Consider the following 19110-nt stretch of genomic DNA (forward strand, 5'->3'; position numbering starts at 1 on the left):
AGGTCCGATGTTATGTTTGTGGCCTCTCTAAGCAATTTTAATATAGGATAGGATGTATATTGTGCATGTTGATAACTTGATATTGGAATGACAATACATTTTTGATATATTGTGCAGTACAACCCAGCCCGGCAGAGATAGGCGCTCTAAGCAAGTGCATGTTTCTAGTTTAAGAGTAGTCTTGGACAGACCAGCCGACATGGAAATCCTTAAAATCGCTGCCGCTGAGCTAAAAAGGGCTGTGAACCGCTCACATTTAGCACATGATGATGCAACTTAAGCTTTTTCTTTTCAGCAATTGTTTATTGTTTTTTAAAGATCGTGTAGGAAATACATTAACATACTAATGTTGGACAGACAAGAAAAATAAAACCAATCAAAATGTTTGATTGTAAAGTGGGCATGAAGTGGGCATGGGGCCAAAAAAAATAAAACTGCACCAAAGGAAGACAAGAGATGGTAATACAAATTAAAATAATTCACAAGACCAGCATGGTGGGAAATGAACTATGGACCTATGATACCTTGAAACTATCCCCAGCTTGGAATGCTGTTTGACCCAAACGGCATTCCCCAGCAGAATACATGGTTGGTATCAAGGACCTCCAGGTGGTCCTTCACCACACTGGAAAACATATGATATCTAGAAAGCACACAAGGTGGATTTGGCACACACCTACTCTCCAGGGAAACACTGCAATTTATTTTCAGAATATACAGTTAGCGAAAACAGACAACACTCCTGTCTCAGTATTTAATGAAAACATGTTTGAGGCTAATTATTACTAAATTAAATGAAATTGAGACCACGAAGGCCACATATTGAAATCAGCACCACTGTGAGTGTGGGTGTATCTTTAGGAAATTAGTCCATGAACAAAAATAGCCTCACATTCTTTTGTCAATTGATTCAAAAATGACAGAAGTGGAAGAAAAATAAACGACATCATTGTTTTATCCATTAAATGCCTAATAGTATAGCAATGTCCAAGCCGGAGTGCTTCTCAAGATCAGCAACAGTACAAGAGTCACTCTGAACCTTGTTTTGACTGCTTGAATATACGCATAATTGAGAAATGAACAAAATCCGTGATGACAAACGTCATCAATATATCAACAGCCACAAGGCCCTAATGAGTGACTGAGGCATAGCTATGGTGAGATTTTAGAAAACCCTTCAGCATTCTGACATTACAGTAATTTGATCTCAAACAGGGCAGAAAACCTTTTTGAATGATATGGACTGGTATGTCCCCAAATACACCAAATCATTTTAGTTCTCTCAACCAACTAGATTTTTAGAATAGTACGGAATGGCAGGTTGTGTGCCAAGTGAGTTCAGTAGGTCACCTGAGCTCACATCTCTTCAAACACAGCTAATGGGTCACATCAGCAATACAAAATGTCATACCTTTAGTCACCACCAATGGCTCAAGCATAGAAAACACCTCAGCATTGTATTCATTTTGAAAGAAAACAGAGGTTTGCAAGGAATGGACTGGCATATCACCAAATTCACAAAATAAATTCTCAATTTTTCTCAACCAACTAGATTATTAGAATAGAATGGAATAGATGGCGACTATTAGAGTAGGTCAACTTTTCAAATACAGCTAACAGTCATTAGCATCCATCTGGTGGTCATTTAATTCTCCAATTCAAAATGAGTTTAGTTTAAAATTGTATCAACTGCAGCGAACTATGACCAACCAACCACCCTGCTGTGCAGTCCATTGCTGGTCGAGGGTTCTGTGCATACACAGGTTTACACTATAAAATAAACCGGATCACTGGCTCCCTGTATGTGTATATAACTAAAAACAAAAAGGAAGGCTTTGTGCATGCTGATGAGGCTGCAGTCCAGTCCTCAAAGCAGCCCTGTTAATAATAATAATGTATGACAATAGCTGCAGCACTGTACAAAGTATTGTCTTGTTTTTCCAGTCATCAATAAAAATAAAAGTAGACAAAACTGAACACTATTTTCACTATTTTGTAGGCCTGTTTTGTGGTAGTGGTAGAACCTATGACAGTGATCCCAACTACCGACTCCTTACCCTTGACATTTGAAACCCCCAAAAATAACAGTGAAAAGGGGAAACATTTACTCACTTTTCCACTCCTGTTGTACTTATCAAGAAATGTAATGCTACTCATTGTCACTCACATGTAGAATACATTTTCTTTTTGTCACAGGTAGACTCAGGAAGTCAGGATATGTAGATCCTACTTCCTAGACCTGTCCTCAGGGACCCCCATGAACTGAAGGCTTACTATCCTACCAGGAAGTTCAATGTGGCAGCATCCCAAGTCTAACTAGATAAATAGATGTGACAATCACACATGGGGAACGTGGGATAGTACTTACAGGTCCTGGTAGGATAAAAATAAGCCAGCAGCAATACTAGGGGTCCTGCCGCTGCGTGGGTCAAAAAACAGCGGTATATTAAGACTAGGGATGTAACTGCTAAGCTAGGAGATGAAGACAGAATATGACTAGAGCTCTGTGACAAGAACAAGAGAACTGATATAAAGTATGTGGTTGATTTGGGGACTTTGACCGAAAATACAGCCATCTGTTCTACAAAGCCGAACAGGTTAAAGCAGAAAAATGTTACCTCCTGTCCTGTCATATGCATTATTGGCAAGACATTGGTGATAGTATAAAATAGAGATAAGAGTGTAATTAGTGACATTTACAGGTGTAACTTTTTGTAGACATGAAACCTAAACGTATACCGTACTTTGAAAAATAAGTTTGTTGTTGTAGAGAACAGTAATTTGGGGTCATTGAAGAAAACCAATCTTTTATATTTTCTCCTAAGAGGGAAGTAAGTAACATTCTTGGTGTGAAGAACTACTGAAAATAGTTGCTTCTGTTTATCCCAGCCTTCAGTTCAACGGGGATAATGTTGGGGTAGTAAGGGGTAGGTGTGTACTTAGTAGACAGGTTGAGGAGGTTGGGCCAAAGGAAAAGTGTTGTTGAGCAGTAGGTCTTTTTTTTTTAAGGTTATGGAAATCTTGAGGTTGGGTCACTGATACTGTGGCCTAAAGTCTCTCAAGTTAAACGGTTGGATCTGAATGATAGGAGAGAGGTTGAGCTGCAAGATTTTCTGGGCTTCCAGCCGGGCTTCAGCCACTGAACGAGAATCGTCTATTTTGATAACTTTCCGTCTCAGATGGTACTTGCTTTTTAGGACATTTATCCTTCCATTTTCCACAACCCCATGTCCGCTTGGTAAACCATTCTGTTGTTTGTGTCCTCCCTGTGGCCAGTGAGCTCCATTCCTCCTCCTAGTAAGCGTCAGTTCCATGTCAGTCTCTGGGAAAATGTGGCCGTTGGCATAGATAACCGGAGCAGAATCTCCTATCAGTGCCCCTCCATCCATCCTGATGGGACAGGACAGGGTCTTCTGGTTCAACAAAGCCACGGCTGTGGTAGGGGGCGACCTGCTGCCATTTTGCAAAGGCTGGTGGCCATTTTGTGAAGGCTGCGACGGTATTCCTGAAAAGGTGAGGGAGTTCTGTTGTTGCTGGGTGGTAGAGTTAGTATCAGAGTCCCAACATGTCTGAATCTGGAGTCGAGCAGTGTGGCCGCCTGTCAGACCCACAATGTTAGTCAGCCTCAAGCATGGCTGTGCTCGAGGAATAACAGAGGGCGGCGACCAAGTGGTCCTGGAGGCATTGGAGGCGACTCGAATGCCGCCATAGAGGAGGTCACGGTGATCCATCAGCGAATCAGGGGGTCGGATCCCCTTGATCCTGGGCTTGGCTCTCTCAGTAGTGCTCCAGGATGGGTGCTGTTTGGATGCAGGCCTCTTCCTTTTTTTCCCGCTCTTCCTCTTCCCTGTTAACTTGTTTCCTCCCCCTCTCTCCAGGGGGTGCCCCACAGCGAGCGGGAGAGTCATGCAGGAACGATATCGGTAGACGTCTTTGCTATGTAGCACAGTGGGCCGATGGCCCTCCTGTCTCAACTCTCTGAGGAATGTCTCTAGCTCTCCCATGTCCAACAGGCCACTGTTGGAGGTCATTGAGGTCACTGAAGGTGACTGGAGTATATGCAGTGCATCCCGCAGGACAATTTCACCAGCGCTGTTAATACGAGACCAGCTGTGGAAGGGACGCTGCTCCTCAGTGGAGACGGTTGACGGGCATCTGAGTGGAGTATCTCTACGCACTGTGTCAGCCATGTTGCCAGATTCCTGGCAAGAAGGAAATAGAGACAGCAGTTGTTTAAATTGTAGTAGAAAAAGACAATAAAAAGCAGTTCCTGGTAAAACTGTGTAGACTTGATGACATTTTGTAGAAACACCATTAACTATAAAAAAAAGATGTGTCGGCCTGGTCAGGTAGGCTTTTGAGGGCCAGCAATGTTTGGAAATGGCCAGTCAGGGATGGAGTATGAATCCATCTTGACCACATGAGTATAGATATTTAATTTGTACCGATTTGTGTGTTGTTTGGATACAATCTGTAGGAGAAAAATTGGCCTCCTGGTTTCACGCCGACCGGTTCATTTATTGGTAAAAACGCTTGCATTTCAACTAAGGTTGTGTAGCAGAGTTGCTCACAGCCTCAGCTTGATGACCTAAAAGTCTAATATCTCCCCCAGTCTATAGGGAATTCCCTTTAGTCCAGCGGTTAACATGTGACTAGGGATGTCACGGTGTGGGAGATTTCCCACCGGTCAATAAATGCATGCACGTCACTCACCACCGGTAACACCGCATAGCCTACTTTAATTGCTTCCATAAATATAGTGCGCGCCGGATGTCCATTGTCAACCACTAGGTGTCTACTTGAAACGCCTGGCAATGATCCAGAAACAGAAACAAAACCACAGCGCAATTTCCAAACTGAGCTATAGTTGCACGGTAAAAAAATACGAGAAGATAAACAAGCCAGCAGCAATCCATAATGTCCTTTCACTATTTTATGAACATGTTTCAGCACAAACAGCCTTCAGCTCAATTAATTAACCATTCACTGCCAGAGTAAATACATAAATAATCCAGCATGAGCACACTAATAATGCGCCGCAAGACAGAATATGCTATAACGTGCGTATTTATTTACGCAATTTGATTTGTAATAATTCATCAATTAAGACTTTAACTCACTGCCAGACTGGGGGGGAGGGGCTTATCACAACATGTTTCACCATGTAGATTGGCTACTTTCGCTATTTGATTTGTCCCAATGTTAGTGCTAATTAACCCTTTAACTAACTGCCAGACTGGGCGGGGTGGGGGGGCTTCAGCTCTGAGCCAATCCACATGGGCACGCATTGAGGACGCACGCACGTCATGATAATTTAGGCTGTGGCGGAAAAATATAGGCTTACGCCAAAGCTCCACCCACTGTGTTGCGTTCGGCGTAACTTTTTTTACCAGGGCGAATTTTGAGGTTGGACACCGCCATCGAACGCAGTGCAATGCAACGTCGGCAGTGGAGCACCATTTATTGATTCAAAAGGGAACATTCCCTGCGTTGACGTGACACAGATGGCAACAACATCTATCTCATATTACAATAAAAGCACCGCGTCTCTGGGAGTATGTGTACGTACGTACTTGCCGTAATCCACGTAACTCGAGAACCGTTTGCCCCACGACTTCAAATTTGACATGCGTTCGACACCACCACAGGGAGTGCAGTGTCCGGCCTTGAGTCAGTCGGATACACGGTTGTCCAGAACCACCAGAAAAGGCTCTAGCCCCTCCTATATTCAGGTATTAGTGTAGATTTCTGTCCCACACAAACATTAAATTCCCATTGACAATGAATTGAGAATTTTACGTCATAGTGTCTGAGCAAATTGGCTTAGTGTCTATTTTTGTCCTACACAAACATTAAATTCCCAGACAATGAATGGAGAATTTTACGTCATAGTGATGATAAGAGCGCCCCTCAATTCCCACAGGTGTGATGTTTGAGGGGCACTAGCCCCTCCTATATTTCAGCCATCGTGTAGAATGTTTGTGGCTTTCGCCTTTATTTTATATTTTTTATGGAGGGATAGACAGTAGGCTGACAGGAAATGGGGACAGAGATGGGGGGGTGACATTCAGTAAAGGCCGTCGGGATCGGGAGTCGAACCTGCGGCACACTGCCAGACTGGATTGCCAGCCAAGGTGCCTGGACCGCTGAGCCACGGCCCAGGCAGAATTTCGTCTTACACAAACATTAAATTCCCATTGACAATGAATTGACAATTTACGTCATATGTAGATGAGCAAATGGGCTATTTTTGTCCTACACAATGATTAAATTCCCATTGACAATGAATGGAGAATTTACATAATATGTAGACGAGCAAATCGGCTATTTTTGGCCTACAAAGATAAAATTCCCATTGAAAATGAATGGATGTACGATGATAAGAGCGCCCCGCACTTCACACAGGTGTGATTTTTAAGGGGCGCTAGCCCCTTCTATAAACAGCTTTTGTCCCCACACGTCTCAAGATTTGCCATTGACAATGAAAGGGGAATTCAGGTCAAATGTCCGCTAAATCTTGTCCCCACACGTCTCAATATTTGCCATTGACAATGAACAGAGAAATTATGCCAGAAGTCTGCTAAATAAGACGTAAATTATCAAAACATTAAAAGTCATTGACATTGAAGGGAAAATGTACGTCATATGTAAACGAGAAGATCAGCCAACCAATCACATGTTGGTGGGAGCGCTTGGCCAATAAGGGACCACCTTATGTACTGTCCACTAACATAAATTGATGTACAATGACAAGAGCGCCCCTAAGTAATTTTTTAACAATAAGTTACAAGTCAGTGTCATCAATATGGTATGGGTAAGACCATTCAAACCAGGCAGATACTGTAGTAGTAAAGCGTAAATCCAGCGCAGCGATACTTCATTGAGACACGGAAGGTTGTCAGAAGGTTTATTATATAATCCCCCCATTCAGTCTCTATCAGTAATTCATTCTGCTCCTTTAAATCAGCTGTCTCTCTCCACGTCAACTCCCTTCACTCTCATTTGCTGCCAGCTAACTCACTCACGCCCACATTCAATCAGGTGGTCCTTTTAAGAGGTCACTACTCTGTGTTCAGTCTACATGCCAAGCTGACTCTGTGGTTGTTCAGGTGTCAGCGTTATTCCCTCCACCTCCTCCTTGTGGCATTTGTTCTGTAATGGGTGATTCTGTGATTATAAATGTGATTTATGGATTGTACTATATGTGGTATCTAGTTCTGTTATGGGTATCTGTGATTATAATGTGTTTTATGGATTGCATTATGATGTATCATGTGATAATCTCATGCTCTGCTCTGGTGTTGTTGTTGATATCAGAGCTGTGTCTCGGTGCACAGATAATCTGAGATATCAAATGTGTTATATCAGAGCTGTGTCTCGGTGAACATAGTCTGGGATATCACATGAGCAGAGCCACACCACCATACTAAATGCAATAGCTTTGCAATAAATGCTTAAAGGTCAATCTGGGCTGAAGAGTCTTAAAGGTATATTCAGTGATTTCACTTATTTTTTTGTTTTGTTGTGATTGATAATCCTCCTTACTATAGAGCGTTGCAGTCCCGCCTCCTACCCTGGACCAGGAAATGAAACCCAATGCATTTTTCCCATAGACATTTCTTAAAGTATTTATTTAAAGACGGTTACGCCGCGGACAAAGCCAACTCGAGTCGTGACAACTCATGACAACACAAACAATATTTTGGACCAAACAAATAATTACAAAGAAGAAAAACCACAAAAAAAGTGTCGAGTTGGCTTTGTCCGCGGCGTAACCGTCTTTAAATAAATACTTTAAGAAATGTCTATGGGAAAAATGCATTGGGTTTCATTTCCTGGTCCAGGGTAGGAGGCGGGACTGCGACGCTCAATAGTGTGCTGACCATATAGGGAGTTCCTCCCTGTCCCCAGTTAACCCCTGGGGTCAAAAAGGTTTGTTTTTGGCTAGGTGGCCCAGGCTTCATCCAATCAAGATAGAGAGGGGCTTTCCGCCAATCATGATCGAACGGAGGCGGGCCTTGGTGCGCATGCCGTTGGCCTGTTGCGTGTCCCCCCACTGTAGAGCGTGTGCATGTGCACATCTTGTTACCGGGGCGGACCGGGGGGGTTTCCAAATCACCCAAATCACTGAATGCTCCTTTAATGAAATATTTATGAAAATAAATCTGGATCGGTATCAGCAAATCATGAGAAATGTAATCTGTAATCCACGTATCTCAAGAACCGTTCGACATACCCACTTCAAATTCGCAACACACATTGCAGACGACCAGAAGGAGTGCAGTGTCCGGCATCGAGTCGGTCGGTCAGTCAGTCTAAGCTAAAAAGGGGGGCGACCCAAAATAAATTGCAATAGTAATCGTTCAAGGTTTTCTATGATCCTTAGGGTCATCCAAATAACATTAAAATCACACCCGTGTGAACTGAGTGGTGCAACTCCGTATGGGGGTCCCCGGAACTTCGAGACCCACAGGAACGCGCCCAGGGTGGCGGGTCACTTCCGGCAAGCCACCCCGCGTCCGAAAAGGTCGAGAAATGACAGAGTTACCGTGTGGGGGTCCCTGGTGGTCCCTCTAACTGTACTGTACTGTCACACCCGAAATCATCATATATACAATTAATATGTATGTGTGTGTGTGTGTGTGTGTGTTAAGCTGCACAACATATGACAGTTGGTGGTGAAAACCAACCAAATGCTATTTTCGTGCTCGGACGGACCCAGCCAGCCAGCCAACCAGCCAGGGACACACAAAGCTCTGCAATGGAGTGGTTGCACCACTCAAAAATAGTAGTATTATATAAACTAGACCTTACCCGTTCTGAATATATGAACACCAAATGATGTACAGTGTGGGTAATGTGATGTAATAGATCACATTACTGATTGGGAGGGAATTGTCCTGTCTTGCTATAGCGCATGTAGGCTACATCGGACATTCAGTTCGTGATTTGTGCCATTCTTTGTAAAACAGGCTCCTCCCACTAACTTTGGACGCGGATTACAGCCGAACGATACAGACAATGAAAATTCTGCCTGTGGTGTTTTAATCGGATTGGTCCAGAGATCATGTGTACCGCTTTTTGTGAGAATTGCACAAAAGCTGGAAGTGGAAGAGCCAAAAGTGTGTTTTGAAGAAAAGTGAAAATGGCGGGAAATCTAACCCGCCGCAAATGGGCGTGGCCTATATGGGGAGATGCGTTATGACCCAAGGAATCCAGGGAAAGTGAAATTTTTATTTTACGACGTCGACCTACGGTTCAAGTAAATGTGGATCAAGGTAAATTCAGGGGTTGAAAGTTGGGGTACCATTAAAAACCTATAAGGCAAAAATGGCAAATTTGAATTATGCTAGCATGTGACGTGTCAAACTAGGGGTTATTCATGATTCTGAATCAATTTCAAGCATTCGTTTTGCACGAAACACTCCTTCGCCTAAGAACGGCCATAGCCATCGTTACAAATGTGATGCAGTCATCACATTTGGGCAAGTGGCTATGGCCGTTTTAGCCCAAGGAGTGTTTTTCGTGCAAAACGAATGCTTGCAATGGATTCAGAATCATGAAAACCCCCTAGATTGTCACATACTTAAAATATGAATTTTTTGCCATATAGGTTTTTAATGGTATTAAACTTTCAGCCCCTGAATTTACCATGATCCACAATTTACTTACTTTTAATATGTTATTTGGATGACATATTCATAAAAAACCTTCAACGATTACTATTGCAATTTCTTTTGGGTCAAATCTTAGATTTACTGGCCTAATAGGCGCCTTCAATCATCCAGCTGCTATTTGTGGTTTAAGCTGATACGCTTTTATTGTGAAGGCAAACATCTCTGAACATCTAACATCCTGCAAGTTTCAGTGTGCTGAAATAGCAGATCTACAAGCTTGCAACATGTGGTGGTTGCAATGTGTGGTGAGTTTGCTGATCAGTTATTTACAGCATGTAACGTATGTAAAGGCAATCTTCAACTGTGCCAAAACTACCGCACCATCAGTCTTATCAGCCACGCCAGCAAAGTCCTTCTGAAAATAATACTGAATAGGTTAAAACCTCAAGATGAAATGATCATAGCTTAAGAACAGCATGGATGTAGGGCAGGGAGGAGCACCACAGAACAGATATTCAACTCAAGGATTATCTGCGAGGGATATCTGCAGCATCAAACACCTTTACCATGTGTTCGTACGCTTCAAGAACCGGGTATGGCATGCTGCGCTGTGGGCGACCATGAGAAAATAAGGCCCAACCATGTCAGTGTCATTCAACATGCAACAAAGCTACCAGCGCAGTTCTCTACAACAGAGCTATCGTTGACTAGTACAGGACAACAACTGGAGTGCGCACCAAGGATGCCTTCTCTCACCCATTCTCTTACATTTATCTGGAGTGTATCATGACGGATGCCTTGGCAGACCATGAAGGAACTGTCAGCATAGGTAGACCAAATCACCAACCTCCGTTTTGCGGAGTTGAAAAAGTACTTGCCAGCCCAGAGGAAAGGCTTGAGGCCTTGCAAAGACCATCTTGCAAAGCAACGTACAAGGTGGCAGGAGAAGGAGACAAAAGAAAAGATGGGAAGATAACATGGGAGAATGGACTCACTTGAAACTCAGTGAGGCAATGAGAACTGCGGAGGACAGAGAGGGAATCTGTTGTCCTCCGCAGTTCTCATTGCCTAGTCCATTCTCCCATGTTATCTTCCCATCTTTTCTTTTGTCTCCTTCTCCGGCCACCTTGTATGTTGCAAGATGGTTTTTGCAAGGGTGCCATGTCATTATTCCGACCTCTCAATATCTCTACCTCCTATAATTCTGAACTAACACTATCCCAAACCCTAAACCCTAATCTCTGTCTCAACCAGCCACGTAAGTCGCTAAAGGTGGCCTTACACTAGCCGATTTTTTTCAATCTGAAATCTGATAGCACCACACACTACAGGATAATCGGAGCGGGGCAGAGCAAATATCAAACATTCTTGATGTTGATCGGGCCGATCCCGATCGCGCTTTGAACGGTCGGGCACCCCCCAAGCGTCAAAAATGCCCGATTATCGGCTAGTGTAAGGCCACCTTAACCCTAACCTCAGTCTTAACCAGCCACGTAGGTCGGACTTACGGGAGGTCGGATTTAGGGCCGATTCATACTTCTATTTTACTGCCTTGCGGTTACAAAAAATAATCAAGAAATCAATACAGGACTATGTTGTGTCCTGTAATGGCCGCGATGTTTGCCCGCGCTTTTCTCTGAATTGAGGCTCAGATTGAGGTGTTTGAACAGAACATCCATGTTAAGATTTTGAGACCACCGCACCCGCTGTCAAGAAAAAGGTTTACTCTGTAGTTCAGGTTTACTCTCTGGGCGAGCTCCAACCCCCAGCAGATGACATAATTTTGCCAGGAAAGAGAACCCCTATCCACGTTAAATAGAAAATATATTTAGAAAAGGCTTTAGGGGGTGAAATTCATGGGTGAAATGTGAAACTTTTGGCAGTAATTATAATAAAAATTGAACTTTTATTACACAGTATAGCTTACTAGCTTTAAAGGGATTTTTTAAACTTAAGCTGTATGAAATACTTGCCATTAATATAGTGGTTGCAACTGTATTAATTGATTGCCCGAGTCCCGTGGTGGGAGTTCTGCTCTGGTTTTGGTCAATATTAAGTAGTTCCGGTTATTTTGTGGGGGGCACTGGGGCCACGCAGTAAAAGTAAATAAATTCACAAAACTAACGTAATTTGTATTGTTAACCTATTTCTAAAATATTTTCGTTCAACTTTGACCCCTCTATCACATGGAACTATTTTTTGGGCCTAGTGATATGGACACAAAAAACATACAGATGTGCACACATAGAGACACTCTACCAAACTGAGTTTCAGATGTGCTGGACATCAATTGAGCTGATCTACCACAACTGAACTGGCTTAACACTAATTGTGTGTGTGCGTGTGCGTGTGTGTGTGTGTGTGTGTGTGCAAGAGAGTAACAGAAGTGTTAACAGGAAGCGTTAACAGCAAAGTGTGACAGCTTCCTGCCAACAGGAAGTGCGTGACAGCTTCCTGCCAAGTGCCAACAGGAAGTGTGTGACAGCTTCCTGCTGGTTTTCATAGTTTTCCACCTGTCCAATGTCATTTCTGATACAGTCTTGTGTGTCGCTTGTTTATGTGGTGAATTATGAATCAATAATTCTCTTGGACATAGGCTATGTTTGAACAAATATACTCAACTGTTGTTTAGTAGGTCAGACTAGCTGGCTGGCTTAATTGTACTAGCCATTCCGTCTGTCTTTGATTTGCAAGGACCGGACAGGGGTGTCGATGGTTTGAGTCTGAGTTCCTGGGTGTCACACCTAGGGCAATCAAATGCTAAACAGGGGTTCAAAGTGGTCACTGTTGGAATGGTTGATCAAAGGGTCAGCATCTTGTCTTCAGAAGAGCTGTGAACACGCCTCTATTCTCAGCTCTTGTCTGTGGAAATGTACTTAAACCGTTAGATTTCTATGTCATTGGGTCAGTCAGTTCACCGGACGGCATCAGGCTGTCCGGAGGTGTATGCTGTGCTGTATTGCTGAATAAACATCAAGGAACATCTAATCTGCTCTGTCGTGCCGTCTCACAATTCTCTCGTCGCTCTCCAGTATTTTGGTTAAGTTTGTATGGTGAATGGTATATAATTTACCACAGATGGTGCCTTGGAAACCCGCCGTGTTGACTTGTTTTTCACGTCAGATGGAACAGAGCCAGGGCTTTTTTATTCAGTCTAATCAGCGAGTTTTGTGGACGACGATCGAGTTCCAGCGGAACGAGGGATGAGGACGACGGACCACCGATGAGGAGTGTTTGCGCAGCGGCGACGTGCGTCACTTTCCAGCCGGCGACGGGTGGACGAGCGGAGCGGTCGACGAAGCAACAGCCACACGGAGGGGCCTTCGATCTTCACCTCGGCGCGGGGGACGGCGAGCAGAGGGGCGATGCGGCGCGGCGGGGACACCAGCGTTCCCGGGGGAGGGGAGACCAATCATCCCGACGCGACGCTTGGCGCGGCGGTTTCCACTTTCCTTGGCCGACTGACAACACAAGCCGAGGGCCTTCGCAGACCTTCTCGTGTGGGGTCTGTGATGACGGTGTTCGGGCCTTTTCCCATCTCTGATGATGATTCAGAGCTGGGAGGGGGGAGATGATGATGAGATAGTTTGCTTCGAGAACTTTCAGCGAAAACAGCGGTGAACATTTTCTCAACTTGGTCCGTGCGGTTGAAGCGAACTTTCAAGGTAACTAGGGAATGCAGCATACAGAAGAATTTCCTTGTTCATATCAGAGGGGAGACGGACATTCCTTCCTTCTGATTACAAAATTGTGCGTCGTGTTTGTTTCAACATGAATTAATAGGCCTCATGTTGGTATGTTTTGTCGTATAATTAGGTAAGTTGGTTCATAAGTAGCCTAATTGTGAATCAAATAGGTGTTTTCCTAGAGATATGGAGAGAATACGTGTTATTATAGTTAAACTCTGGCTTTTCAATGTTATTTTCTTTTTTATCTTTTTGGTCAGGATAAGTCAGGGACTTATTTTGATATTGTGTTCATTTACTATGTACCAGCCTTGTGATAGCAGAGTTTATTAGTAAAAACGTGTATGTTATTGCATATCAAAAATGCTCTAATGGGGCGGAAAGCGGCAATGTCTTGTTTAAACGTCAGCTAATTGTAACTTACTAATAATTTTCCTTTATCCATTGTTTAAGATTACTTGTCAGGATAGTGATTAAATTACAGGGCAATTGACAGCCGAATATTAACAGTGTTTAAAGAGGGTTTAGTTTTACTCTTTGTGGTTCTCTAGGGCTTAAAATGCGATTTTCTTTGTTTGTGCGCATAGTACGAGCTGAGATATTTGGTCTTTGCTTTGTCGAATTTGACGAAGTGACGGCAGTTGTGTGTGGGTCTCCAAGAAGAGGGGTCCATGTGATGTGTTCATTGTTCTGTAACATTTTTAGCCATAAGAGTTTGAAATAACGCAAAGAGAATTCTCCACTGATACGGAATTGTATTTGTAACTTACTGTAATGAAAATCATTTATGTCAAGTTGTGTAATCTTGAATGTCTGTGTTTGAAAACCATGTTGGGGAATTCTGTACTGTACTGATGTTATTCTGGTGTCTTGAATGTATTGTTGAGCTGAGGATCGAGGGGGGTGGTAAGGGAAGAGAATTATGGTTCCATATTTCATAGTGACAGACTGAGTCTGTCAAAGGGGGAATGTGGTGAATTATGAATCAATAATTCTCTTGGACATAGGCTATGTTTGAACAAATATACTCAACTGTTGTTTAGTAGGTCAGACTACCTGGCTGGCTTAATTGTACTAGCCATTCCGTCTGTCTTTGATATGCAAGGACCGGACAGGGGTGTCGATGGTTTGAGTCTGAGTTCCTGGGTGTCACACCTAGGGCAATCAAATGCTAAACAGGGGTTCAAAGTGGTCACTGTTGGAATGGTTGATCAAAGGGTCAGCATCTTGTCTTCAGAAGAGCTGTGAACACGCCTCTATTCTCACCTCTTGTCTGTGGAAATGTACTTAAACCGTTAGATTTCTATGTCATTGGGTCAGTCAGTTCACCGGACGGCGTCAGGCTGTCCGGAGGTGTATGCTGTGCTGTATTGCTGAATAAACATCAAGGAACATCTAATCTGCTCTGTCGTGCCGTCTCACAATTCTCTCGTCGCTCTCCAGTATTTTGGTTAAGTTTGTATGGTGAATGGTATATAATTTACCACATTTACAAAATAAAGTTTATTTTATTATTGGGCTTTGATGCAAATTCTAAACATATGGTGCAGCTGCAGAAGTTGTGTTGCTTAAAGGAATGCATGGTTGCGTAAAAATCCATTGGCACGCCGATTTTTGCCCTCGATTAATCGATTTGCCAAATACTGAGCCGTCCACATCCCTAGTCGCAAGTTATTCAATTCAAAAGGAGCTTTATTGGCATTAGAAAACGCTAGTTTCCATCAAAGTTATCCGTCCGTGTGTGTTTGTGTGTTACAACTTGCCGGCTCTGGTGTGTGTGTGTGTTGTGTGTCTGTTCGTCTGCACCCAACAGGTTTACAGTACATACATCGCAAAAATCATTGCTGTGGAGCTCGCACACCTTTGCGCTTGGCTTGTGTGTGATATGTCCAGTTAAGCACCATTCTATGGTACGTAGTTGCAAGCTGCATGGCGAATCATTGGTGTGGTAAGGGGCCCCAACGCGTGATTTGGGATCACACTGGAATGGTTGGCACGCCAGCCCCCCCCCCTCCCCCCGAAGTGCTGCTAGAGTGTAAACGGCGCCCATGCCCATGCCAACCATTCCAGTGCAATCCCAAATCATGCAGCCCTAACCTGCTAACCACACAAATGTAGTCGTGACGCAGAGCCAGCTAGCATAACATTGATAGCCACTAGCTAGTAGCCAGTGTTGCTAGATTCTGTTGCAAGAAACAAGCAACCAGGTCTATAGAAATAAGCCAAAAAGAAGCAACAAGGGCAGGTCAGTCAAACTACATTGTCTAATATTGTTTTAGAGCAGTGGTTCTCAGACATTTTCATGTAAAGAGCAAGGACCTCCACTTTTTTACAATCTACTTAAAAATAATCCCAAAGTCCTGACGTCACTGTCAGTAGAGGGCGCCAGTCCACAGGTTCGTGTACTTTTTATTTGCATTGAAATACCCATAGGGGGATTTTAGATTTCTTATAAGAACTGTGTTAGAAAAATAAACCGATCATCCAGGCCTTTTCACTCATATGGATATGAAGCATCGACTGAAGGTGGAAATGTACAAATATACCCAAAGCGCTAGCAATGAGTCAAACAACCCAGAGACTACATTTCCGGGTAGGCGGGGTGGCTGCAGCTGCCTGTCGCACAACAGAAACTGACATGTTAATTACGTTTTTTTTAGTGGTGGGCATAGATTCATTTTTTTAAATCGCGATTAATCTCACTGCAATCCTGGAGTTAATCGCGATTAATCACGATTAAAATGGCTCATTTGAAGTCTGCCAAAGGCATTCAAAATATGTGTGCGCTACCTAAATAATGACCAGAAGTAAGTCCTTGAGAACGTCCTTAAAGCTGCTATAAGCAATAATATGTCAAAATATTAATGACCTTTTTATTTTTTTGGTATTCAGACAGCCAGCAATGGGTATAACGCTCCCAAAAATAATTTAGTCTCTGTGACACATCTAGGGGCCACAATCTGCATTCAAAGATATTCCTAGAAGCTTTGTCATTGGTCGAAAAAAAACCTGGTCGCAGTGACTAACCAATCAGGAAGCAGACAGGCAAATGGACCAATGACAAAGTTTCTAGGAAAATCTTTGAATGCAGATTGCAGCCCCTAGATGTGTCACAGAGACAACATATTTTTTGGGAGCGTTCTACCCATTGCTGGCTGTGTGAATACCAAAAAAATAAAAAGGTCATTAACATTTTGACATATTATTGCTTATAGCAGCTTTAAGTCCTTGCCCTAATTATGGATATTAACAATACAACTAGCCTATTAATACCTTATATTTCATATTGTGAGCTTGTGGAACGGTTCACAGTGTTGCCAAGTCTAGTCATTATAAGCTACTTTGGACTTGTTTATCTGTAAAGTTTCTTTAAAATATTGGTGGTCCTTGAGATGAAAATGTTTGAGAACCACTGCTCTAAAACAACATTGAACAATGATGTTTGACAGTCAGCACTATAGTTGCTAATTTTAAACTTATTTTCTGACTTTCTGATTTTCTGACATGATCTGGCCTCCACACAGCCCGCGGTAGTCTGTGTGGGGGTCCGCGGATAAGGGGGGTCCCCGCGGAGGTCAGCGCGGGGTAGTCTAGTCCATTTGTACAGATTTGTACAGTTTATTTTTAGAAAAGGGTCCTTTGGTTCCATTTGAAGCAGGCTAAGGAAACTCCTATTTTAGAGTCGAATAAAAGTCGGTTCGGCTCTGTAGAGCCTACAATGTGACGTCATTTGAGGTTCGGGGGGGCAGGTACCGTCCTAAAGTCGGCTCTTCGGTGCTACTAAAACCTTCTGGCGAGCCGAAATCATTTCGGCACTACAGCGCCGAAACAGCGGTAAAATAGGAGTATGAATCGGCCCTAAGGCTACACTTGCAGTTACAGAGACCGAGCTCCCAGACCCAACTTTGAGAATAGATTAACGGCGATATTTTTTTTTATCGCACGATAAGAGTCTCGCGTTAACGCAGCACGTTAATGCAGATAACGGCCCAGCATTAGTTTTTTTATTGATATTTAATGTTTTGTGGTTACTATGAGTCGAGTCACTGCCAGCTGAGCTTACGTCAACGAGGAATCACAGGAACGCAATGTGTTGACAGCTGGGTGTGGCGTATATTAGGCCAAGCAAAATAATAGTTTGGTCTCCGGTTGGCTGTCATTTTTGGGCTGAGTCGGTAGGGATTTTATTTTATTATATGTTTTCGCGGAAGGATGGGTCGCAAAATAAATATTATTTTTCCCATGTGTGGGGAATGGGATAACACTGTTGTCGGGATCCGTATATAAAGTATAATTGCACGCCGGTGTTTTCATTCAAATCAGCACAAGACAAACCAGTACACAGTCAACTATCAATCCACCTGTCGTGCTCTCCGTGACGGAGAAGCCGACTTTTCTCTCTCGTAGTAGCCCAAGTCGAGTACGTCGAAAAGCTTTGGGCAGGTGTAGGCTACGTTTTGTTGGGCTGCATATATCCATATATAAAGACCTTTTTGGTCTGAGTGACTCGGTCGGAAATTGACTTTTTTTTTCTCCAGCAAATGCCAATAAAATAATATGGGCCGCGCATATTTAATAGAGTCGGTCGGCAACCGGAGACAAATGTATTATTTTGCGCGGCCTTAGCAGCAACATTGCTTTCATACTTTCAAGGCTTTTGTGGCCACATTAATTCCATTTTCTCCAGAAACCGAATCAAATATTAATGGACATCATTGACGACGCAAAGCCACCCCCCTGACAGAAAGGCCAGTTCTTATAAGAAGCAACCTAAAATCCCCCTATGGGGATTTCAATGCAAATTAAAAAATACATGAACCTGTGGACTGGCGCCATCTACTGAAAGTGACGTCAGACTTCGGTGCTCTATAAACAGATTTGTAAACAGATTTCTGCTTCTACAGAAGTATGCTATTAACCAAGTAAACAGAAATGTATTAACGCAATTGTAATAATAACTATTGCCTCTGTATCGTGATACGTATAGGTTGCAGGCAATAGGTCTACCCAGGGTTTTCCATCCCCCCACCAACTCATGGGCATGTGCATGTGTTTGTTGTTGAACAACTTCTCCCCTCTTCTATTTTGAGGGCAAAAATAAGAATGAATTATTCAAACTTAATCAAAAATAATTAATGAATCAAAGTAATTCAATGCACATGCGCAAAAGCGTACATGCCTGAAAGCAGGACCATCTGGTTCCTACCCATTCAGCTAATGGCCGCCGTACATTTTTACCAAATTATTTAAATGTAGCTACTCCCCACAATGTGCATGTGCGCAAAAGAATAGCCATGGTCAGATTGGCTAAAACCGTATTTAAAAAATATATATCTGTTGTACTTTGAGATTAAACTCTTAATCACTCAAAAAATGGGGAAAATGGGAAGATAAAAATGTTGACAAATGTTCATAAACGTTAACAGTTCAATAATTAACACTATCAACACTATAATACATAACACTAGAAACACGCTTAACACTATAAATACTTAACATTATCAACACTCTTAAAGACATCATGAAATGGCTTTTATACTACCTTTATTTTGACGTTTTCTTAAATGGAGGCTGGTGTTTCAGCCAATCAGTCTCAGCCAACCATCCCGTCCCCTCTGCCTATGGGATCGATGGATATACATCAGCTGCTGTTTGTGTCTTGCGCACGGTGAGACAGAGGGAGAGAGAATGCGTTTATGTTACTTCATTGATTATTTGTCACTTTAATGTTACATAATACACAATTTTATGTACCGTTTTAAGTTTCAAACAAGAACATTAAGATTTGTAATGCACCGTTATATTGT

General features: G+C 42.9%; 1 protein-coding gene across 4 annotated transcripts in view; it reads right to left on the minus strand.

The window, feature by feature from the left end:
* Window positions 1-288: 288 nt before the first annotated feature.
* Window positions 289-19110, minus strand: part of ccdc71 (coiled-coil domain containing 71) — a 29876-nt gene continuing 11054 nt past the window's right edge. For 2 of the 4 annotated variants that reach the window (XM_079510543.1, XM_079510544.1), the window contains exons 2-3: window positions 18846-18961; window positions 289-4202 (exon numbers count right to left, since the gene is read on the minus strand). In XM_079510543.1, coding sequence (XP_079366669.1) covers window positions 3033-4190 — 1158 coding nt within the window. In that variant the 5' untranslated portion in view covers window positions 4191-4202; window positions 18846-18961 and the 3' untranslated portion in view covers window positions 289-3032. The remainder of the gene's footprint in view (window positions 4203-18845; window positions 18962-19110) is intronic. The other 2 variants (XM_079510545.1, XM_079510546.1) reach the window with 1 other exon arrangement.

This window comes from Electrona antarctica, assembly GCF_951216825.1.
Source record: "Electrona antarctica genome assembly, chromosome: 9".
NCBI classification, from domain to species: Eukaryota; Metazoa; Chordata; class Actinopteri; order Myctophiformes; family Myctophidae; genus Electrona; species Electrona antarctica.